This window comes from Protomyctophum bolini (assembly GCF_963924005.1).
Source record: "Protomyctophum bolini genome assembly, chromosome: 21".
NCBI classification, from domain to species: Eukaryota; Metazoa; Chordata; class Actinopteri; order Myctophiformes; family Myctophidae; genus Protomyctophum; species Protomyctophum bolini.
The window spans coordinates 11084198-11105344 of NC_137882.1; the positions used below are offsets into that span (position 1 = coordinate 11084198).

Genomic DNA, 21147 nt, shown 5'->3' on the forward strand with positions numbered 1-21147 from the left:
GGCGGTATTGATTCAGTGAAACAAAACTTGAAGCTAGTCTTCACTCTTCAGTCAAGTTGGGGGATACCAAAGTGTCACAGTACAGGTTAAGAACCAGAGTTCAGGGAATCAATACTTGACCATGAACTGTTCAATGTCTGAAAGACATTAAAAAAAGGCCCTCTGCTGATCAAGGAGATATTCACCTGTAGTTTTAGCTTTAGATGTATTAGATTGACATTTGTATACATTTAAAAATGTCAGTCTCAATCTAAGGTGGTTCATATTAGTCTGTCGCTTCCTGCACAGGATGACTGGGTTGAAAACCCGGCATTAAATACCAAGTAAAATAAAAACAAATTCATTGCATCAATCAATCACTTTTACATAAAATACACCAGACCAGAGGAAAGATGATTGACACAGGGGTGAAAAATGGGTTACAAAATCGTGGGATAAAAAAAAAAAAAAAAAAAGAAAACGACCAGAGGAAAGTGCTCTCCTTTTTATATATTTTTTATTGTACAGACAGACGCCAAGTCCCATAGAAAACCTGCAAGAGGAGAAAAACAAATGTTACATGTCAAAATGTCACATTCAATGCTAAAATGTGGTTCAAAATAAAATGTTACAACTAAAATAGGCTTCAAAAGCACTGCTGTCAAAGTGTGTAAAACATCAAAAAAATAAGTGTTTGTCAAGCTTTGGATACTAAAGTGAACATTCATTCCAAGCATAGTATATTATATGTTGTGCTTTAGAAAAGCAAGTGCTATTCCTAAAACATGACAGGTATATAGTATACCTACAGACTTGTCAACATTAGTCTTTACAAAAACTTTATGATCAAAACACCATCAGCCAGTGGCCATAAACAGTGATTATAAAAGCCAGGTAACCTGGATTCTAACATTTTGAGGGGAAATAACATTAATAATGGGCGTTTCATTTAGGCGTCGTGTACAAGCATGGACACAGACAAATGAAATCACACACAATTAAGATTATAACTTTTTTTCTGTACCTGCAATTGCATTTACCAAATCACAATGTTGGCTGAGAAAAAGTCCATTAAGCCTACCCTTCCAGCAGATTTGAGACAGAATGGCAAAGATGTGGTTTCAGACAAAATTGGCTTATTTTTCAGTTACTCAGCATAGTCGATAAGACGGGGAAAGAAATGGATCATCATTAACCACATCCAAGAAGCCACTGTATTATAGGTACACAAGGTAGTATAGGGTTATACTACTTGTTTGGGCAAACGTCAACAATTCTAGAAAATATTCGCTGCTCACTTGCATGATAGACGTCACTAATCCTAGATCAGTGGCCTTGTGATACATGTATTCAAGTTTTGTGTTCATGCATTATACTCTTTTTTCTCACCATTGACATTTTAGTTCATCCTCCTGATCATTCTGTTGACCTGGTCCTCCCTGTTGCCAGCATCTCCGCCCTCCACAAAGTGTGTGGTCTTCTTGTTCATGCCACCACGGGGAGATGACAGCTTGAAAGGCCACAGGAAGTTGTTGGCGTACTTGAAGTTCTTTCCGACTGTGTAGATCTGATGGATGAGATCCTCAATGCAGATCATGCCGTATTTACCTGCAGAGGTCACACAAAAAGAAATGTAATCAATCAGGTGCTGGAATGACAGTTTGTGCAAAAAATTATTGAATTACTTGTAAAGGAATATGCCCAAACGTTGCAATTTTTTGAAATTAAATAAAGTAGGCCTCTCGTGGAACTCTAATATAAGTTTCACCTTCCTCTTCAAAGGAAGATCTTACCATTTGCAAAAGTCAACATTAGTTTACTTTAAACCAGTTTGAAGCTCCAGATTGATCTGATCCTGTACATTTGTATGCACACGAAAACCTTAAACCTGTAAAACCTGTGTTAACTGCTTTATAACCTTAAACAGTCTTAGGACAATGCAAACTACCAAGTTGTCATATACTATGTTGACTTTAGACTACTTGCCCACTCGTTTATTATTGCTATGCATTATGGCAAACCCAAAGAATCTGGCACTGCAAGCAGACTAAATATATACTATTGCAAGACAAAGGGTCTAGGTCTGCCCATTGATAAAATAGCCAAATCCTAAAATGCTTTACTGAGATGTGGTTTCAGACTAAATTGGCTTTTCGTTTTAGTTCTCTCACCATAGTCGATATGACGGGGAAAGAAATGTATCATCATTAACCACGCTCAGCAGTCAATGATCACAATGAATGGCATGTCAGCACTGCATGGTTTTCTAGCATCATGCTGTTGAATTCGACCAGCAGAGCTGAATGTAGGCTACTTTAGTCATGTGCGAAGTCATACACATAAAACAGCCAAAATGTAATCTTTTGTTGGAGTTTTCTAACTGGCATGCAACCATCATGTTGTTGGTAATGAAATTTGCAGCAAAAATCCTTACCGAGGGACTTGTCTATCAGGGCGTTGTCTGAGAGGGGAAGACGCTGCTTCTTCACCTTGCCAAATCCACGCTTGTAGATCAGCTCACGCACTGACTTCAGGTTGGGGTATCTGAGAGAAGCATCATGGATACATTGTTATGTAGGAAAATGTAATTTTTACATTTACAATCCAATGGATCTGCCATGTCAATTAACCTATGGTCTTTTCAGAGCATCAAATGTTAATATGAAACCTCTAACAAACATTTAACAATCAGTTTTACATCACTGCATAGAAATATCTACCAATGCATGTAAAAGAGTGCAGCATGTTGCATTTTTAACTTTTCTTATTTTGGTGGAATGTAGTTTCAGACAAAATTGGCTTTAATTCAGATGGTGTTCACCATGGTCGATAAAATGGGTAAAAAAGTAATCATTAACCACATTCCAGCCTCAGGCCCATGACGTTGACATGCTTTAAAATGAGCATTTGACAGCATGCCCAACATTTGCAACAGCTTCAGGTCAACCCCACAGTTTCAATCAAACACAACTGGCCGATAAATAGTTGAACTTGAATGATTTAATCTTGCACGATTAAGCTTATAGAAGAATTTCCAGCTTGAGACTACATGCCTTAATTTTCAGTTACCATTAATACATTTCAGAATCAGAAGCCTTTATTGCCATGACATGTCAACATGTTAGGAATTTGGTTTGGTGGACAGCAGAGTGCAGTTACAACATTTGGACAAGTGCAAAACAGGACAAGACAGTGCAAAAACAAGTGCAATGAATAGTGAATACATATAAAGTGCAAAGAGTGTTCAGGTCAGTCCATTCCACTCTGAGTGGGGTGTGTATAGCTGATACACATCAAATGCTTACCCCCAAGCAATGTAGGGCTCTGCAATCCTCAGCATGTTGATGGAAGCCTTGTTCAGCTTGACAAACACACCGTTGAAGATCTGGCGCAGTCGGAGCAGCTGCAGAACTTTGCGGACCTTGGGACTGACACCGTTGATACTAAGAAGAAAATAAGAAAATAAGTTTATCAGCATACAGTTCATTAAATACAGTAGCTGTAATAAAATGTTTTTTGTGGCTTCAGACAAAATTGGCTTTTATTAAAAGTTCGATTTCACCATAGTCGATCAGTCGGGGAAAGAAATGATCATCATTAACCACTTTCTTTTAGCAATGCATAACTTCTAAAATACATAACACCTTTTCCAGGACATTTGACACATTGATAGGGGTGGTGCTGACTTAAGGATACAGGAAGAGTGGGCAGGGCACCTCAATGTTTAATTGGTAATTTATTTAAAAATAACTTGGGTATACATGATTTGAACATGCAGTGCATCATTAGACCTATATTTACCCTGAAACTTCTTTGTTATGCCGATAATGACTGGCTAGCCAATGGCCATAGTTCGGTAGCATAGGTTGTTTCAATTTGTGGCAATATTAGCCTTTAATGTCAAAATGTTCAAGCATGTTCAGGTTCCAAAAAAAATAAAAACAAACATGGGGGATAGCCAATTTAACATTGAAGTGTCTACAAAGTTTTAGTGCCCACTCAAGTGCCCAACCTATAATGCTACTCTAGGCTGTCCTTCAGGAGACAAGACTCACCCTCTGATCCTGATGACAAAGGCCAGTTTAGGCTCAGCAGGTACATAGTAGTTCCCAACTTTGCGGGCTGTACGCGCCTTGCGGACCTCACGCCTGTACATCTCTTTGTACTCCTTGTGATACTTCTCAGCCCTCTTGTAGATCAGTTTCCTGGTCACTTTGCGAGCCTGATGACCCAAGACATGAAGACACAGAATATTTAATTCCTCGCCATCTCAACAAGCTTTTAAGTAGTTTATAGACTGATGTGCACATCTTTAAATTGGGCAACACGGGTTGGGGTTATCAGAAGATAATGTAGGAAAATTAAACTCAAAAACATTTTGCATTACAATCCGATGGATCCGACATGCAACTAACCTACGAGCACCAAAACAATATGAAATCTCTTGACCATATAAACAAGGTAACATTTAGGTTTACATCACTGCATACAATACTGCATAGAAATATCTACCAATTAACGTTGCATTTAAACGTTTGTGGAATGTAGTTTCAGACTAAATTGGCTTTGATTCAGATAGTGTTCACCACAGTCGATAAGATGGGGAAAAAAGTAAGCATCATTAACTACATTCCAACAAGTCATGTTGACACTTAAATGCGCATTTGACAGCATGGCCAATCAATGTATAAATCATCAGCTGGCGAATGTTTTCTTACCTTTTTTTCAGCCAGAAGCTTCTTGATGCGCACGGCCTTCATGGTGGCAAAGGCCTTTCGCCTTTTTAAAAGGCTCTCAGGGACCGCCGGAACCTTTTTTCTGTAAATGAATAAGTCCATTATAATAATGTTCATACATCGCACATGTGGTGTATTTATCACTTTAGCCTTTCGGTGTACAACTCGCCACGTTGGATTAAAATGCTGGGCAGCATCGCCCCTACGCTACGGTTGTCTAACTAGCTAGTCCAACTAGCTAGCAGTTTGACTAGTTTGTATCAGACAGCGTTCTCGTTCTCTTTACTCGCATAGCGGTTAAATAACACGATTAAAGACACAGACATGTTATTGATTTATTCATTAGCGTTGGTTTGTTTCACTACTATCAAGTGACGCCACTTATCATGTGGGAAAGTAGGAAGACATGTTCTGGTCGGCAATTTGGCTACACGTAGTGAGTAAAGTGGTCATAATAACAACATTGGAGATCAAATTCCTCGGCGATATTGTTAATCCTGTAGTGTATACAACCTAAACAAACTCTCCGACATAGAAAATAAACAGAGATGTTCGTTTTAATAGTAGATGGACTTAGATTTAGCATGACAATAATCACTCACTCTGCGTCCGCCATTGTGTCCACCGAGAAAGAGGGAAATCGATCTGCGCATGTGCGCATTAAAACGTTTAGGACCCGCACATGCTGCCCGTTGAGTTGCCTGCCCGAATGTTCAGTGAATTATAATTGAATTGCTAAATTGTTTTACAATTAATTAATTGCCTACATTCTCATGGGTTATCTTGTTTAATATTGTTTCAGCTAAGCATGCTATTCAAATCAGTAGTATCTTGTGTGTGTGTGTGTGTGTGTGTGTGTGTGTGTGTGTGTGTGTGTGTGTGTGTGCGCGCGCGCGTGTTTGTGTGAGAGAGAGAGATGAATGATGTACAGTATAATGTATGTATGATGAATTCCTGTTCTGTTCTTTTACTATATAGAAGTGTCTATTTGTACGTCTCTAAATGTTTTGATGAATTGAACATGGGGGACCCTCTTGTAAACAAGTGTAATGCTTAATTGGGTCGTTCACTCACAGTTAACAGTCTTTGTATTGAGTTTGTGCTTGAAATGTACTGTAATTCTGCAAACTGTTAATAAATATATCAATCAATCAAAGAGAGAGCACATCATTTGAATTAGGCTATACCGGTAATTAGATAACAAAAATACCCTTTATCAATAGACATATTGCTGTTATACGCCTCTCTCCTGGTTTAAATGCTCCATATGCAATTAATTTCAACAGAGCTATTTTCCCAGGCCAACTTCAATTGTTTTACAATGAGTCATGACCATGCATGTAGGCTACTCAAATAAGAGTAATAATAATAATAAGGCCTATACGTTTTATTGGATCTATCATCTTTCTAGGTCCAGGTCTACTCTATTCCTTCCTTAGCTGCATTTGCTGGAATCTCTCTCATCGGCCTATGCTGCAACAGGTGAGATTTATGCACTTGCTGACAGCCAGAGGGCGTTCACGCTTCATTTCCAGCCCAGGTTATCCCCAAATGGAAAGAAGCTGAAGTTTCCCTTCCTGAACCTGGACCATTCCATTACACAGGCAGGCTCGCTGGAAATGAAAATCAATTCAGGCTATTTCAGGCTGCACTAGCATCCAAATGCAGTATTGCATTATGAAAATAATACATCTGTGTCTGTGATCTGTCTGATTATGTGGAGCACATTTACACACACACACACACACACACACACACACACACACACACACACACACTGACACACACACACACACACACACACACACACGCACGCACGCACGCACACACGCACGCACACACACACACACACACACACACACACACACACACACACACACGCACGCACGCACACACACACACACGTCACACACTCACACACACACACACACACACACACACACACACAGTATATCATGTGGGTCCATTCATTTTTAGTTGTCAAGTTTATTTAAACTTCAAAGGCAACAGAATAATTTTGAAATTAATATCTGGTTAACGGCCTTCCATGCAGGACACAGATCATTCCCCAAGTGAATGATTTACAAAACTCTAATTTATACAGACCTACAATTCGTTTTGAATTAGTTGAGATGAAAAAGATACAAACGTCTGAGAAGCAGGCTACAGTGTATACGTCTCTATATTTAGACTTAAAACATGATAATCTGCACGAAAAGGTCTGTATGGCCGTATATCAATGGGGTTTTCTATTGTTTCTATTGTTTTTAACACATCAAATAGCGCTTAAAACTCAAAATTGCGCACAAATAGGCCTATGTTATTTCAATTTCACAATTAATGTGACTAATTCTGTGTCTTTAGGCTAAACGATCTAATCTATGCATCTAGGCTTTTAGTAGCCTTTCTCACCCGAATTAGTAGCACATCAAGTAGCCGCTAAGTAGCCTAACCCCCAACTAAACATATAACACCTCGAAGTGTATTCTAGCCTCGTGTTTTCCGTAACCTATTGCTTTAGGAAATGGAAATCAAAATGGTAATTGTTGTGTAAAGATCCTCCTCACTCCCTCCCTTTCTCTGCATCACGTCTGAGTCTCGCATGTGTAGACTGTGAACCTGCCGCTTCATTGTGACAGACGCTCAAGCCTCAGCCCCATTGGGTCCACTGAGTGCATAAAAAGCGCTTGAGATGAGTGGCAGAGCACAGAAGAGCAGACAGGCACATCCGAGAGTTGAAAGAAGCTTATGCTTCTAACTCAAACAGTTGTACTAGTAACAGCTGGACTCTTGACTGAGAATAAGCTTACCTTAAACTGATCTTTATTTCTTTCTTCACCTAATATATATTTTTTCTACGGCTGTGAAGGTCGTGCGCGCGCCTTTTCGTTTACTTCAGTGTGATCCTCTATAGATTTATAACGTTTTACGACAGTGTTGTCAGTAAGTAGATTTATTGCACGCACCGTAGCCCTGTCGCTCCATCTCCAAGCTGAGCGCACAAACGCTCCGTGCGCAATTTTCTTTTCTTTTTTTTTCTTTTTTCTTTACATTTTTTTTATGCATCGTCCTTGGCTCAACACCTTGTCCAATATGATGATCATTCTTGCGGAGTTCTGTGTGGTCCTGTTGAAGGTGTTCTGGGCTTTTTTAGCTGCCGGGGCTAAATGGGTTATTCGACCAAAGGAGAAGAGTGTCGCGGGACAGGTGTGTGTGATCACCGGGGCTGGAAGTGGTCTTGGACGGCTCTTCGCTTTGGAGTTCGCACGGAGACGAGCTGTATTGGTGTTATGGGACATTAACAGCCAAAGCAACGAGGAAACTGCAGAAATGGTCAGGCAGATATACCGTGAACTGGACAACCCCATGCCTAAAGATGGTAAGTCAGCTTATTGTGAATCAATTAAGCTTATGAAACCATGCATGTTTGTTCGATGTTTTTATTCAGAATGTCATAATTAGGCCATTGAGAAATCAAATCTTTAATAAGACAGGATTGCTCCCCATGTCATTTCTATACAAAAAAAGAAAAAAGAAAACCTTCCCTCTTAACTCAATAACTCTATTGACTTGTTTCTGTGTTCTGCCTCATTAATTTCATAAGTGGTGCAAATTGTTGACCGAATAGCTAGTACACCAGCTGGCAGCTGCACAATTATGTCACAGCTCCTTAATAATCTTAATAATAGAGCAATATATCATTATAAGGGGCTGTAACAACTGTGTAAGCAAGTCAATCACCCTGCAGCTATTCAATTATCCAATTCATATTATTGCAAAACAAACTTTTAAAATGAGGCTACAGTTTACTTCCATGTATTATCATAATATGTAATGCTGGCCTGCAGTGGTATTTTATCTGTATGACGTTTCCACTGACATTTTGCCTCCCTCTCTTTTGCTTCTCTATAGGACCAGTTGGCGGGGTAGAGGAGGTCCCTCCTTTCCAACCCCAGGTGTACACCTATGTGTGCGATGTGGGCAAACGTGAGAGCGTATACGCCATCGCTCTCAAGGTGCGCCGTGAGGTGGGAGAAGTGGACATATTGATAAACAACGCCGGTGTTGTCTCGGGCCACCACCTGCTAGAGTGCCCCGACGAGCTGATTGAACGCACCATGGTGGTCAACTGCCACGCACACTTCTGGGTGAGTTGCATCTTCAGCATCTACAATTGTGTATCTTTTAGTGCCGTGGTTCTCAAAAAGTGGGGTATGGGGACCCCCAGGGGCCCTTGTCGATAGTCAGGAACCAAGTGGACACTTGCTGGTCTGTAACTCAGGGAGCTGGAGAAATGGAACCAAATGGACCCGTTCCATTTGTATGCTCACAGAGTCACAGGGGTCGGTGGCCTTACGCATGACAAACTGGGGATTGTTGAAATTAAAAAAGTTTGAGAACCACTGACGTAGTGGAATAGCTGGAAACAGTATTGGAATAGGTGAGAAAAGCATCCAGTTGTGCTGTTGTTTGCAGCTACTTAACCTTCATCCCTTCCTGTGAGTAGTATATGTGGATATTGTTATTATTTCCATTATGATAACATCAGTCCCATAAGACATCTGCTTTGGTTTCCATGAGCACAATGTTATCAAGTGTGTTCAAGTGGTGCCAGGTTCACAGGAATGTTTCCACTGTGTCTTGCATGCCTATTCATAATCCTATCCCCCTGTGTGCCAAACACAGAGTCAGGGCCAATTCACTTTGCGTTTGTGTGTAATCTCTGTACATGTACGAGTGCACACCACACCCGCGCGTATTTGTCCGTGTTTGTGTGCTTTTACCAGGAGTGAGAGACCGAAAACAGCAGCCCTTGCATCTTTAAGACTTCAGATGGAGTTAGTTCTGTTCTGTCAAAGCAGTCACTGGGTTGGGTTTGAAGTCGGCAGAGGCAGCTGTTTGGCAGCGTGCATCAGCAGTGATCCCCCCGGTATGTCAGCCCTCCTCTGCTGTGCAGAGCTGCACTTGTACAAATCTCCCTGTCCGTGATGCGGACAGAGAGGTCTGTTCTGTCTGACACACTGACTTGCATACGACAGCTACGCTTTCTTGCTGGCAGGCAATGTCCGGCTTTTACTGAGTGATATAGCTCCATTTGGCTTCATCTTCCTGGCCTGCTATAGTATAAAGTGACTAGACTAGGTGTGCTTGATGGAGAAAATATGGAGATATGGAGATAATTAGATAAGTACAAGCTGTAGTGTTGAACTGTGTGTGTGTGTGTGTGTGTGTGTGTGTGTGTGTGTGTGTGTGTGTGTGTGTGTGTGTGTGTGTGTGTGTGTGTGTGTGTGTGCATGTTGAGAGAGGACAGGCAGACAAAGTACCCAGCCAGGCCAATTAGAAGCCCATTGAATTGAGAAGCACATCCTTGTTGATAGGGGTGTGTGTGTGTGTGTGTGTGTGTGTATTGGGGGCGTGTATTCCTCCCTCTCCAATCATTAAGCAAATCAGTATTGAGAGGTGATTGCATTGCTTGGCTCCAAGGACCACCCCTGTGGAGTGACTGTGTGTTGATGGTGCACTAATTTGTTTAGAGACCTGCTGTGGAGTCGTTCGTAAAGCCTGAGAATCTGTGATTAGCTTGTTTGCAGGCCCTGCACTGACTACCGTATTTAATCTGTGACTGTATTTAAATTATTTATCATTATAGAGTGAAGTGGATGGTGTTCAGTGTTCACAGTTTTGGTTTAACAGTTTTTGCGCTCTGTGCATAACCATATCCCCAGGTTTCCAGATGGTGGCGTACCTCTTTCCTGGTCCAGTTAATTTTCTCATAGCTTTGTGTGATTGGTTTGCAGCAGAATTGAACTGGAACCACAGTATGAAGGTGTCATATGTGTTTCCAGTTCAAACCTGCTGCCGAGCCAATCAAACAAAGTTATGGAAAAATTAACAGGCACAGGAAACGGAAATGCCATCTTCAGAGAATCTTGGACTACGGTTATGCACAGAGACTATTCTTAGCATCACTGCGAATAGCCTCAGTGATTTACAGCTCAGATTAATCAAGCACAAATGTGTTGTGTTGTCAAACAAGGTTGTTATTAACACCCTTCAACCAGTCATGCGCTTCTCTGCTGGCCCACCACTTCATCCATTTAGATCCAACATGTGAAGTCAGGATCCAGTGGTTGGATGAGTTGGGATTCTCATTAGGGGTCTACGGCTGTGTTCTCTGTTGTTCTACGGAGAGCGTGGTTTCTTTAAGGGGTGGGCTTGATGAAAGCATGGCCTAATGAATGGCGACAGTCAGATGGAGGATGTGGTTCATTAAAGACACAAGCTGGATGAATGGAGCTTAACTAAGACGGACCTGTTCGCTTTCCTCCCTTAGACAAACACATGGTACAGTTGCTCTCTACTATGCAGGTGGCACATTGCACAAAGCTTTTGTTTTGGTTGTGTAGCAGCTTTTTAAACGCACTATTTGTGGTTCATCATGACTCACCCAACAAATGCCCCCATTAGATAGAGCATACAATGTCTGTAGTGGATTTTAAACCCAGTTTATAGAGGCACAATTCTTTGTTATTGCATGCTGGCACTGAAAGTATATTACAGAGAGTTTGTTTGTCTGTCTGACATATGCTTACGTTATTAAGCTTGCCTAGCATCACAAAAATGGGTCCACAATATCATTCTAGGGCTTCTTATTACTATAATATTATTAGATATTATGGTATGTATGTTGCTTAGCTGGACATGCTTCCAGCTAAGCAACATACATACCATAATATTTAATAATAATGATAATGATAATGATAATGATAATGATAATGATAATGATAATAATTATAATTATAATACACCAGACTTATAGCACTTTTCACAATGTGCATGCACACAATATGTAAATAAATAAATGTGTTACATTTTCTTGCATAAACACAAAGAGCTGTTTCCATAACTGCACAAATTATTGCACATAACATGAGTAGCTGTTATAATAACATAATAACATAACATGAGTAGCTCTTTGCCTGCCTGCCTGCCTGCCTGCCTGTCTGTCTGTCTGTCCATGAGTAGTTATTTGTCTGTCTGTCAATGAGTAGCTGTCTTACTGTCTGCCTGTCTATGAGTAGCTGTCTGCCTGCCTGTCTATGAGTAGCTGTCTGTCTGCCTGCCTGCCTGTCCAATTGTCCATGAGTAGCTGTCTGCCTGCCTGCCTAATTGTCCATGAGTAGCTGTCTGTCTGCCTGTCTATGAGTAGCTGTCTGCCTGCCTGCCTGCCAGCCAGCAAGTTGGTTAACAGAAAATAAATTGTTATGGCTGAGTAAAATAAAATACAATAAACACAATTTGCCTGAAAATAGATTACCCAGCTATGACCTTTTTCATGAAAAAAAATGAGTAGTGATATGGCTGACTGAGTAAAATAAAACAATCTACCTGAAAATAGATAGCTATAAGTGAAGAGCAATTTCCGCAATTACCATTTCCGCAATTTCCATTTCCGCAATTTCCGCAATTTCCATTTCCGCAATTTCCTCAATTTCCATTTCCACCATTTCCGCAATTTCCGCAATTACCATTTCCGCATTTCCGCAATTTCCGCAATTTCCATTTCCACCATTTCCGCAATTACAATTTCCGCAATTTCCATTTCCGCAATTTCCGCAATTTCCATTTCCATTTCCAACTATTAATGGCAGCTGGGTTTCATCATTCAAATAAAATAGAATTCTGTCCGTTTAGCTATAAAATTATGTCAGGGAATAGGGATACACAGTATATGTCTTTCATTTGCATTGCATCTCCCCCCCCCCCCCCCCAAGCTTTTATTTTCGTTCGAGTAATAGTACAACTCTAATAGTATTACTTATAATAATGTAATTAAAGATAACTTCATTCAGATTTATTTATTTTTATTTCATTTTCCAGATTTTTTTTCTTCTTTTTTTTAGATTTTCATTGGTGGGCCAGTCATAATGGTCCCGCGGGCCTGATGTGGCCCGCGGGCCAGAGGTTGAGTATCACTGCTTTACATGTCTACACCTCCAAAATAACCCACCACCTCTAACCACCCAGTTTCTCCAAAGCAACATGACAGCAGGTTCACTGCTCTCTCCTCTATCGACGCTGTGCTGCTGTGTGTGGCAACAGGGCAGGGTATAGCCAGGGTGCCAGATGGGATAGAGAAAGTGCTTTCTCTTTTCATTTTGTGTGCAAGTTTTTTAATTTTGTTGGATAGTACGGTGGGAATGGGGCCGGGTTGGAGGCATGAGCAGGAAGTGGGTGGTTATCTTAGAGAGAGAGAGTGCGAGTGTGTGTGTGTGTGTGTGTGTGTGTGTGCCAGGCCAGCCAGGCTCAGACCGCACACCGTTCCTCGCCTCCTTCCACGGGCCCCTCTGACTCGCCCTCAAACTGATTTGGAGTCAGTGAGTGCAGCTGCATGAGAGTCACGGAGGCCAACACTGTTCATCCGGCTCTGCCACATGCACATGCGCGCGCACACACACACACACACACACACACACACACACACACACACACAGCACTGACTCAGCGCCTGACTTCCTTCAGGTTTTATGAGGCAGGGGGTCATCACTTGTAATTGGCTTGATGCCGCTTTGATAAGTCCAGCTGCAGAGTGGTGGTACTGGAAGGGCCTGACGTTTACTCATACAAGGGACGTGGAGTTATGCTGGGAATGCTGGGTTTGCGTTGTTTTTCCAACGATTGACTCAACAGGTGTCTGTGAGCAACAAGCAGTGATCGCACCATCTTGCAGAATCTTTATACTCTCTTGGCATTGACGTAGCGTCGCAGAGTCCTGCGGCGAATGATGCGGCGGGAAAAGAGGGAGAGGAAGGAAAAGAGAAAGGAAGGCAGTTCTGTCCCATCCACAGGCAAGGAAGGCGAGGAGGGTAATGGCGAGCTGCTGCCTGACCCACTTATCTGACAATTGGTTTCTTGTCTGTGGATCAGCTTGACGAGATGCCAGGCGACAGGAGCCAAGTTCCGCGGGCAGCATTCCTGCTGTAGCCAAAGAAAGGAACCAGCCAGGCAGAAGGGTCCTACTTGACTGGTTTTATATGGCCCCTCCTCAAGCTCAGTGCACCTGTACCCCTCACTGGAGCCAGCCAGCGCTATTCCCATGTAGGCCTCTCCCTTTCCATGTACCTGCTTAATGTGTCTGGGGAACACACTGGGTTCTGGGAAAAGAGACCAGCCTGGCTGGTTGATGCGGTCGATTTCCAGGCAAATTGGGCCCTGCCCGCCACCCCCATCGCTAAGTGTGGGTCGGTGGGACTGCCGTAGTAGCGCAGGTTTCCTTTTACAGGCTGACTGGCGACTGTAATCAGTGGTCACCGTAGCATTAACCATTCTAACACTCATCAGGGGAGAGGTCAGCCCAATTAAATGGCCATCTGGTCCTAAGCAAAGGCCAATATTTTGCTCATATTCCTTTTGGTCAGACGCTAGCACTAATGCAGCCTGACACCCCAGCTGCAAGAAGCTTTGTATGGCTCTACTGATCCTGGGGACAACAAACCAATTAGGGGGCACCGCGGGCAGAGTACCCCCACATGGGCGAAGGAGGCCCGGCTGTGTCGACGGGTAATTTAGCGGAACAGGGAGCGTTGAGACCCAATTACGGCGGCTCTGATGTAAGACATGAGCTCCTGTTTGCTTTCACACATTTCGTGTCTAAGAGGTCAGTGGAGGTCACAGCCACATGCCATGAGAGGCAGGACATCATGGGGCAAGAGAGGGAATGGTCAGACAGTCACGTTCAGCCCATTGTCTACCCCTCCTAGTTCGTTATTTTCATACGGTTCAGCAAAAATGTCCCCATTTACTGTATCTCCCATTCAGGCTTGGTCTTGGTGTATTGAGCCAGACCAAGTCATTCCCCCCCTCTTAGATGGGTGCAGTGGGAGTAGGGCTGGGAAGCTTTGGCTCCAGCCAGGTACGGGCATATCTTGAGCTAATGCTTCATTTGCACGCAACCCTCCCTCACCCACTGTCATCCTGGCACACAGAGCCCTTTCTCAGCGATTGTTCGGGCCTCATATTCCTTCTCCCCCTCTATTAGGGCCCCCATCACTCGAAGAGTTGTATATTGTAGCAATTTCAGATTTAATGTCCTGGAAAAGTGCACATGTTTGGAGTAGAGTCAGATCAGTTATACCTGGCTACAGAATTAACTCTAAAGCTGCAAAGGTCTCTCATGCCAGCTTCTTAAAACCAGCCCTTCCTGCTTCATAAAGGATTTTGGCCTGGATTTGATTTAATGCTTACAGTTGCATTTGCCTAGCATAACAATGGGGAGTACGAGATCTCGGAACTGCCGGCGGTTGTCAAATTCGATCAGTGCTATCAGTTCAAACACTGTACAGATGACACTGGAAGTTAATATGTCTGACAGAGTTTCACTCTACTGCCGTTTTAATGAGGCATTCCTCCTCTGCCAGTGGTTACATAGCTGTACTAGCTGGTACCATGCTCTGTACTTCCCTCCAGGAAAAGTTTAGAAAGGAGATTAAATCATCCTCGTCTCAGACCCACTCTGACCATGCTAACATACCAGCCACCACAATCTGTAACTGTTCATTTGTATCATCAAATATAGACTCAAATCAAATCTCGCTCTCTCTCTCTCCCTCTCTTTCTCTCTTTATACACATAAGCATATGTATTTTACTGTGGTACTATGCCACATAACACTCCATAACACATCTGAATATAGTAATAGAATTAGCAGTGCTACAACAAAAGGCCTGCTAGTTGTTTGTAGACCTCCTATGGGGAGAGCGATTGGTCAGTTCCTATATGATTGCTGTCACACGGCACACCTGCTGATTGGCCCATGCTGTGCACAGGGTAATCTCCAAAGTCGGCAGGCAAGGCCAAATGAGAAATGGATCTCCAAGTTAAAAAACTGTAACCCCTCCGTCTCCTCCCCAGTGTTGCTCTTCTCACTACCTCACTAAACCTCTCATTGGATCAGCCAGTGGAACCACTTAGGCTCTCACGTGGCAAACGACAAAACACTTTCATCTCCTTTCTTGTCATATTCTGTGAATGGATTGTTCTATTGACCGCTTCCTGGGCCGTATGGGTAGACATGGGGCTGAATTGCATTGTGGGAAAGTGTTGAGTGAACGGAAGCCTACGATTGGTGCTGTCAACAAGTCTTTAGACTCAGGCCCATCGGGTACCAGATCTGTGTGGGAATAAAAAGCCAGCACTCTCCACAGCGGAGAACACATACACACAAATTTAATTTGTGTGTAATTTAATATAATAGATTACAATTTTATATAATAGAATAATAGAATAGAATAATCACTACAATTCCCACCTACTATAAAGATCATCAAATATGACTACTATATGTGACTTTCATATAGCTCCAGTGGCTACAGATTCCCAAAGACTGTTATGAATTCTCATTCAAGGGCCCCCTCTCTCTCTGCGTCACCATGGAGAAAGAGACAGAAATGGCGAAAGGGACGGAGAGAGAGAGGATCAAAGGGCTTTGGCACAAGACGAGCTGTACCAGTCAACTAACCTTCCTCCCCCCCCCCCCTCTCTCTCTGTTTCTTCTGTCCTTCTCCCAGACCACCAAGGCTTTTCTCCCCAAGATGCTGGAGCACAACCATGGTCACATTGTGACGGTTGCCAGCTCTCTGGGCTTATTCAGCACAGCTGGAGTGGAGGTTAGTACCATGCACAACCACACATACATACATACATACATACACATCCATCCTCCGTCTGTCCCAACCAGTGGCTTTCTAAAAAAAAGAAAGAAAAAAACCCCCCTCAGAATGCCAGCTAGCACACTGCGCCGGGGAGGTTAGACCCACTCTCTTGCTGTCCCTCCACCAATTAAATTAAGGGCCAGAGATGAGCGTATAGAGTCCTCTATCTGCAGCAGTGGGGGGGTGAGGCCCCTATTGGGTTCTGGCCCCGGGGCCAGAATGAGCTGACAGCTCCCAGAGGGGCAGAGACATCTTCATCAGCGCTTTGTGAACAATTCAGACTCACTCAGTATTCAGGTCACTGGAACATCCAATAGACTAGGTTTTGGTTTCCTTCCCTATAGTTTTTTAAGTCTTTTAATTATATTACTTCCTAGAGTTCACTTTCTTTTTGTTATTTAAGTGTAGTCATTTATCCCCGTAACTATTGAAAGAACTAAATGGGCGGACCGCCTTGAAGGCCCTATTTTGATCATTTAGAATTCTGCTCATTTATCCGCGGCGGATGGTGTCATTTTCAGATGGGCTATAGGGACTACTGGGCCATTTGCCTGTGTTTTTATAGCTGCACGTTTGCTTTTGTTGTACAAGCATTCATCCATAACGATAGGTCTCCCTTCAAAGGGACTGAAGCGTAGTCAATTTATATTGACCTATTATGCTTCCTGGAAATGCCTTGTATGTGATTTCAGGGCTGCACATTAATTTCAGGGGTGGGGTGGGGTGGGCGGGGAAGCTGGCATCAGGGCTGTTATGTGGGCGCAGTCAAATCTCTTTATCCGTCCCATGTTTAGCAATGTGCATCTGTGTTTGCCCAAGCTGTTTCCAGAAGATTATTTCCACGGTAAACCACATCAAAACATGACCGCCAGCCTGAGCGGTCTCCTGATGCACGGGAGAAGAATGCTAATGAAACCGTAGAACGGAGGACGGGCTTGCTGGGGGTTTTGTGGCCGTGTCATTAACAGGAAGGAGAAACCTCCGTGCCTCCAGGGCACCGTTTGATAATGTTCACCTTGGTCCCAGGCGTGCAGGCAACGCAGCCACGGCAGAGTTTTACAGGGCTAACCTGTTCTCTCATTATTCCTCCCCAGGATTATTGCGCCAGTAAGTTTGGTGCCATCGGCTTCCATGAGTCGTTGAGCCACGAGCTGAAGGCCTCAGAAAAGGACGGGATCAACATGACTCTAGTGTGCCCCTACCTGGTTGACACGGGCATGTTCAAGGGCTGCAGAATAAGGTGAGCTTTATAACTTTATAGCTTTCAAATCACTCAGTCGAAAATTGTCAAAATGTTTCACACATTTTCTTAAATAGCGACAAATAAATTGGCTATTTTCGCTATTCGTGAAAGTTTTAAATTTAAAGCTATAAAATAGCACATAAGCGGTTAAAGTTGCCCTTGCACCTGAGAAGGGCATGCTATCATCTCCATTCCAATTTTCATTCATGTGAAATTGCCACACGCACACGCACACGCACACACACACACACACACACACACACACACACACACACACACACACACACACACACACACACACACACACACCATTTGAACTTCAAAACAGCAATCAAGGTAATGATTGTGTTATAGGATATTAAAAAAGTCCCCTGACTGCCTTGGTGAGTGTTTCATCCAAACAATGAGGGCTAGTTTCCCAGCAGAGAACCTCTGAAACAGGTGCACCTGGGCTTAACTCCCCTCCCCTCTGTCACTGTAATAGCCCTTTGTGGCATGGTTAAAATCAACAGTTGGCAGACTCTTTTGTTTTTAGAATCCCTCTATGAAATACTCTCCCTGTCCATGTACCAGAAAAGCAGTTCCCAATTTTCAGCTCTACAGTCTAATCTCTCATTTAATGTATCTTTTAAATAACCCCAGCATGTCCCTCATTTGTGTGCAGACTGCCAATATAGTACACTGCCCTAAGTACCCCGCCACCCCCCCCCCCCCCTGCATTGTTATGGCTTCCACGTAGAAATGCGCTTTGAATTAAACATAATCATGAAAGCCACGTGCCTATACTGCCGAAGGGCCCTGGCTATACTGCCGGAGGGCCTTTACGTTATACAGGATAAATAATGTTGGTTCCACTAGCTACGTGTGTATCCTCAGTAAGTAACCTATGAAAACATGCTATCTGCAGGAAGGAGATCGAGCCGTTCCTTCCTCCCCTGAAGCCAGAGTTCTGTGTGAAACAGGCCATGAGGGCCATCCTCACTGACCAGCCTATGATCTGCACACCGCGCATCGTCTATATGGTCAACTTCATGAAAAGGTGAGCTGGGACCAGTCTAATCTCCATATTGTAGGCTATAGTTTAAAGGTGCTGTAAGTTATATTTTCGGTTAAAAAAAAGGAAAAGCCAGTAATTATTGTTATGGAATGTTAGTCAGCTCTTTAGTAAACAGAGAATACATTCTCAGGTTGGGTTGTCAATTTTATCCAATCAGGAAAAACCTTTTTCTTTTTTTTACAAAAGTATTATTGAAGGAATGTCACAGGAAAGGCAAGCAGTTTTCGGAAAAACAAACAAAATTACAAGACAAACGCAAACCCTCCCACCCAACCCCCCTAAAAAAACATAGACAGTAAATGAGAAGGGCAAGAGATTAATTAATTTCATTGTTTTAACTCTGTAGAATCAGTAGTGTAATTGAGTGTGAAGTATGGTGTTGGGTGATCGATCAAACAAACAAACAAACGTGTGCCAAGGGGACAAAGGTGAGATTCAGTAAGCAATTCTGTGGTCCTAATTGGTTTCTCTCCTTGTCTTCGCAGCATTCTGCCCTTCGAGGCCATTGTGTGCATGTACCGGTTCCTGGGCGCTGATAAGTGTATGTACCCCTTCCTCGCTCAGCGGAAGGAGGCCATGAATAACAATGAAGCCAAGAACGGGATCTAGCCTATAGGGAGTGCTGCTTTCAACACACAAGGGGGGCACATCAAACTGCAAGCATGAGGATACGACCACTGAGGGTGTATTGGGGAAAGGCGGAAGGGAAAAACGAGACTGTATCTAGACTGGTGCACTTGCATTGAGCAAGTGCAATGGTTTACCATATTGTTCCTCTGGAACAAGGAAAGCTGTGTACTACACAAAGGATTTATTTGACTTTGTTTTGTCTGTTTATTTTCTAAGGTTTGTTTAAATAAACCAACATCTATATACTGTGTCACTAGTTTTGAAAATCATATGAAAAAAAGGTATTCAGTAATTAACTATTTACATAATGTAGTCACCAGCCTTATCTAGTGTCTTTGTGGAAATATACAGTATGTTACTGTATGAACAGTAAGAAAAGAAATCTGTGTCACTTTTGTTGTTTTTATTTGTAGACATGCACTGTAATTACTGACTCTCTCTACACTGCCAACCCTGACATTTCACAACAACCCCAGTATCTCCAGAGGCTTGACCTTAATCAAAAAGGAACCACACAGTTTGCAAATTACACGTCTATGATTGTAGCTTGTACTCACTGATTGCAAAGGTCATCAAATTGCGATGAAGAAACACAATTTTGTAATTTACAACATTACGTTAATGTAATTTTATGTACTTTTTGTGTGTGTTTTTTTGTTTTGTTTTGTTTTTTTGATACAAACATGTAGACTAGATGTTGCTGATGAAATGGTTAACGGCGCCCCAGTGGGAGTTAGCAGTCAGTTCTATTTGGCTGACTGGGAGTCTTCACAGGGCAGTCCATATAAAGATGTGTTGAATGCTACAGTGTCCTTTTAAATTACATTAGGTCTCTATGGACTAACCTCTTTCCAAGTCTGTGTGGGAGGGATCAATGGCCAGAGCTCAATTAGGGTTGTACCGATATTGAGAGAAACCTTTGTTCTCACAATGTTTGGATATAGCATTATTATTATTATTATTTTGTATTTCTTGTAAATTCAGAATTTAACAACAGTATGTTATTATTGGCAGTAAACCAGTCATCAAGAGATGAAATGAAACTCCCATCCAACCGATGGTCCAGTCTGATGTATGGTTGAAGAAAATGTATTAAGACACTAGCTTACCATATTTGTTCCAAAGTGATGCTTTCACTTTGCTACCCATCGTCCACCGTGTCCAGTTACAGTGAAATGTAGACGTTAAACTGTTGTATCTGAGTAGCCCAAAATGACTGTCTCCATAATATTTGTTGTATTCATATTTTATATACCTTTGGGAAGACACGAGTCTTTTGAATTCCAGCTACATTCCAGTAGGCATCATTCCTTCAGTCACAGTGATGAGCCTAAATTCTCTACCTCTTAATTTTTGCCATTTGTGGACAGTATATGACATAAGCCTCTTTTTGTAATTTTCTGAAGACTGCTCCATTGCGGGGCAAATGTGGTTCCGATGTTTAGTGTCTCTACCTAACTTAAATTAATAAAGTGATTTAGATTATTAAGTGGTGTGTCTTCATTGATTCATGAACCTAAATGTCATTGCTGTCGGGTGGAAACCTCATTATGTTCAAATCATTTACTTTTCAGGATTGAAACGGATTGATCAGCTATTTTCAAATAACCAAAGTACAGTATATAGGGATGAAGTGGTTAATGTATGTTTTCTAATAATAATCCAAATCTACAAAGTAACTCAAATAGTTCTCAAATAATTGTAGTGGAGTACAATATTTGCCTCTGAGATGTAGTTGAGTAGAAGAAAAAGTATTGGAAATCGGAAATACTCAGGAAATACTTTCCTGAC

The 21147-nt window shown here is 42.3% G+C and overlaps 2 protein-coding genes across 2 annotated transcripts; one reads left to right on the forward strand and one right to left on the reverse strand.

Moving 5' to 3' along the window:
* Nucleotides 1-479: 479 nt before the first annotated feature.
* LOC308336094 (large ribosomal subunit protein uL30-like) lies at nt 480-5355 on the reverse strand. Its single transcript, XM_080793340.1, has 7 exons — nt 5318-5355; nt 4698-4797; nt 4035-4201; nt 3285-3422; nt 2414-2523; nt 1369-1587; nt 480-532 (listed from the first exon to the last, which is right to left on the reverse strand). Exons 1-6 carry the CDS (start codon nt 5329-5331, stop codon nt 1379-1381), a joined length of 738 nt encoding a protein of 245 aa, XP_080649466.1. The 5' UTR covers nt 5332-5355; the 3' UTR covers nt 480-532; nt 1369-1378.
* Nucleotides 5356-7370: 2015 nt separating this feature from the next.
* Nucleotides 7371-20845, forward strand: rdh10a (retinol dehydrogenase 10a). The gene is made up of 6 exons (XM_080793468.1): nt 7371-8094; nt 8628-8863; nt 16283-16381; nt 17521-17666; nt 18577-18708; nt 19212-20845. Exons 1-6 carry the CDS (start codon nt 7776-7778, stop codon nt 19333-19335), a joined length of 1056 nt encoding a protein of 351 aa, XP_080649594.1. The 5' UTR covers nt 7371-7775; the 3' UTR covers nt 19336-20845.
* The last annotated feature ends 302 nt before the right edge of the window (nt 20846-21147 follow it).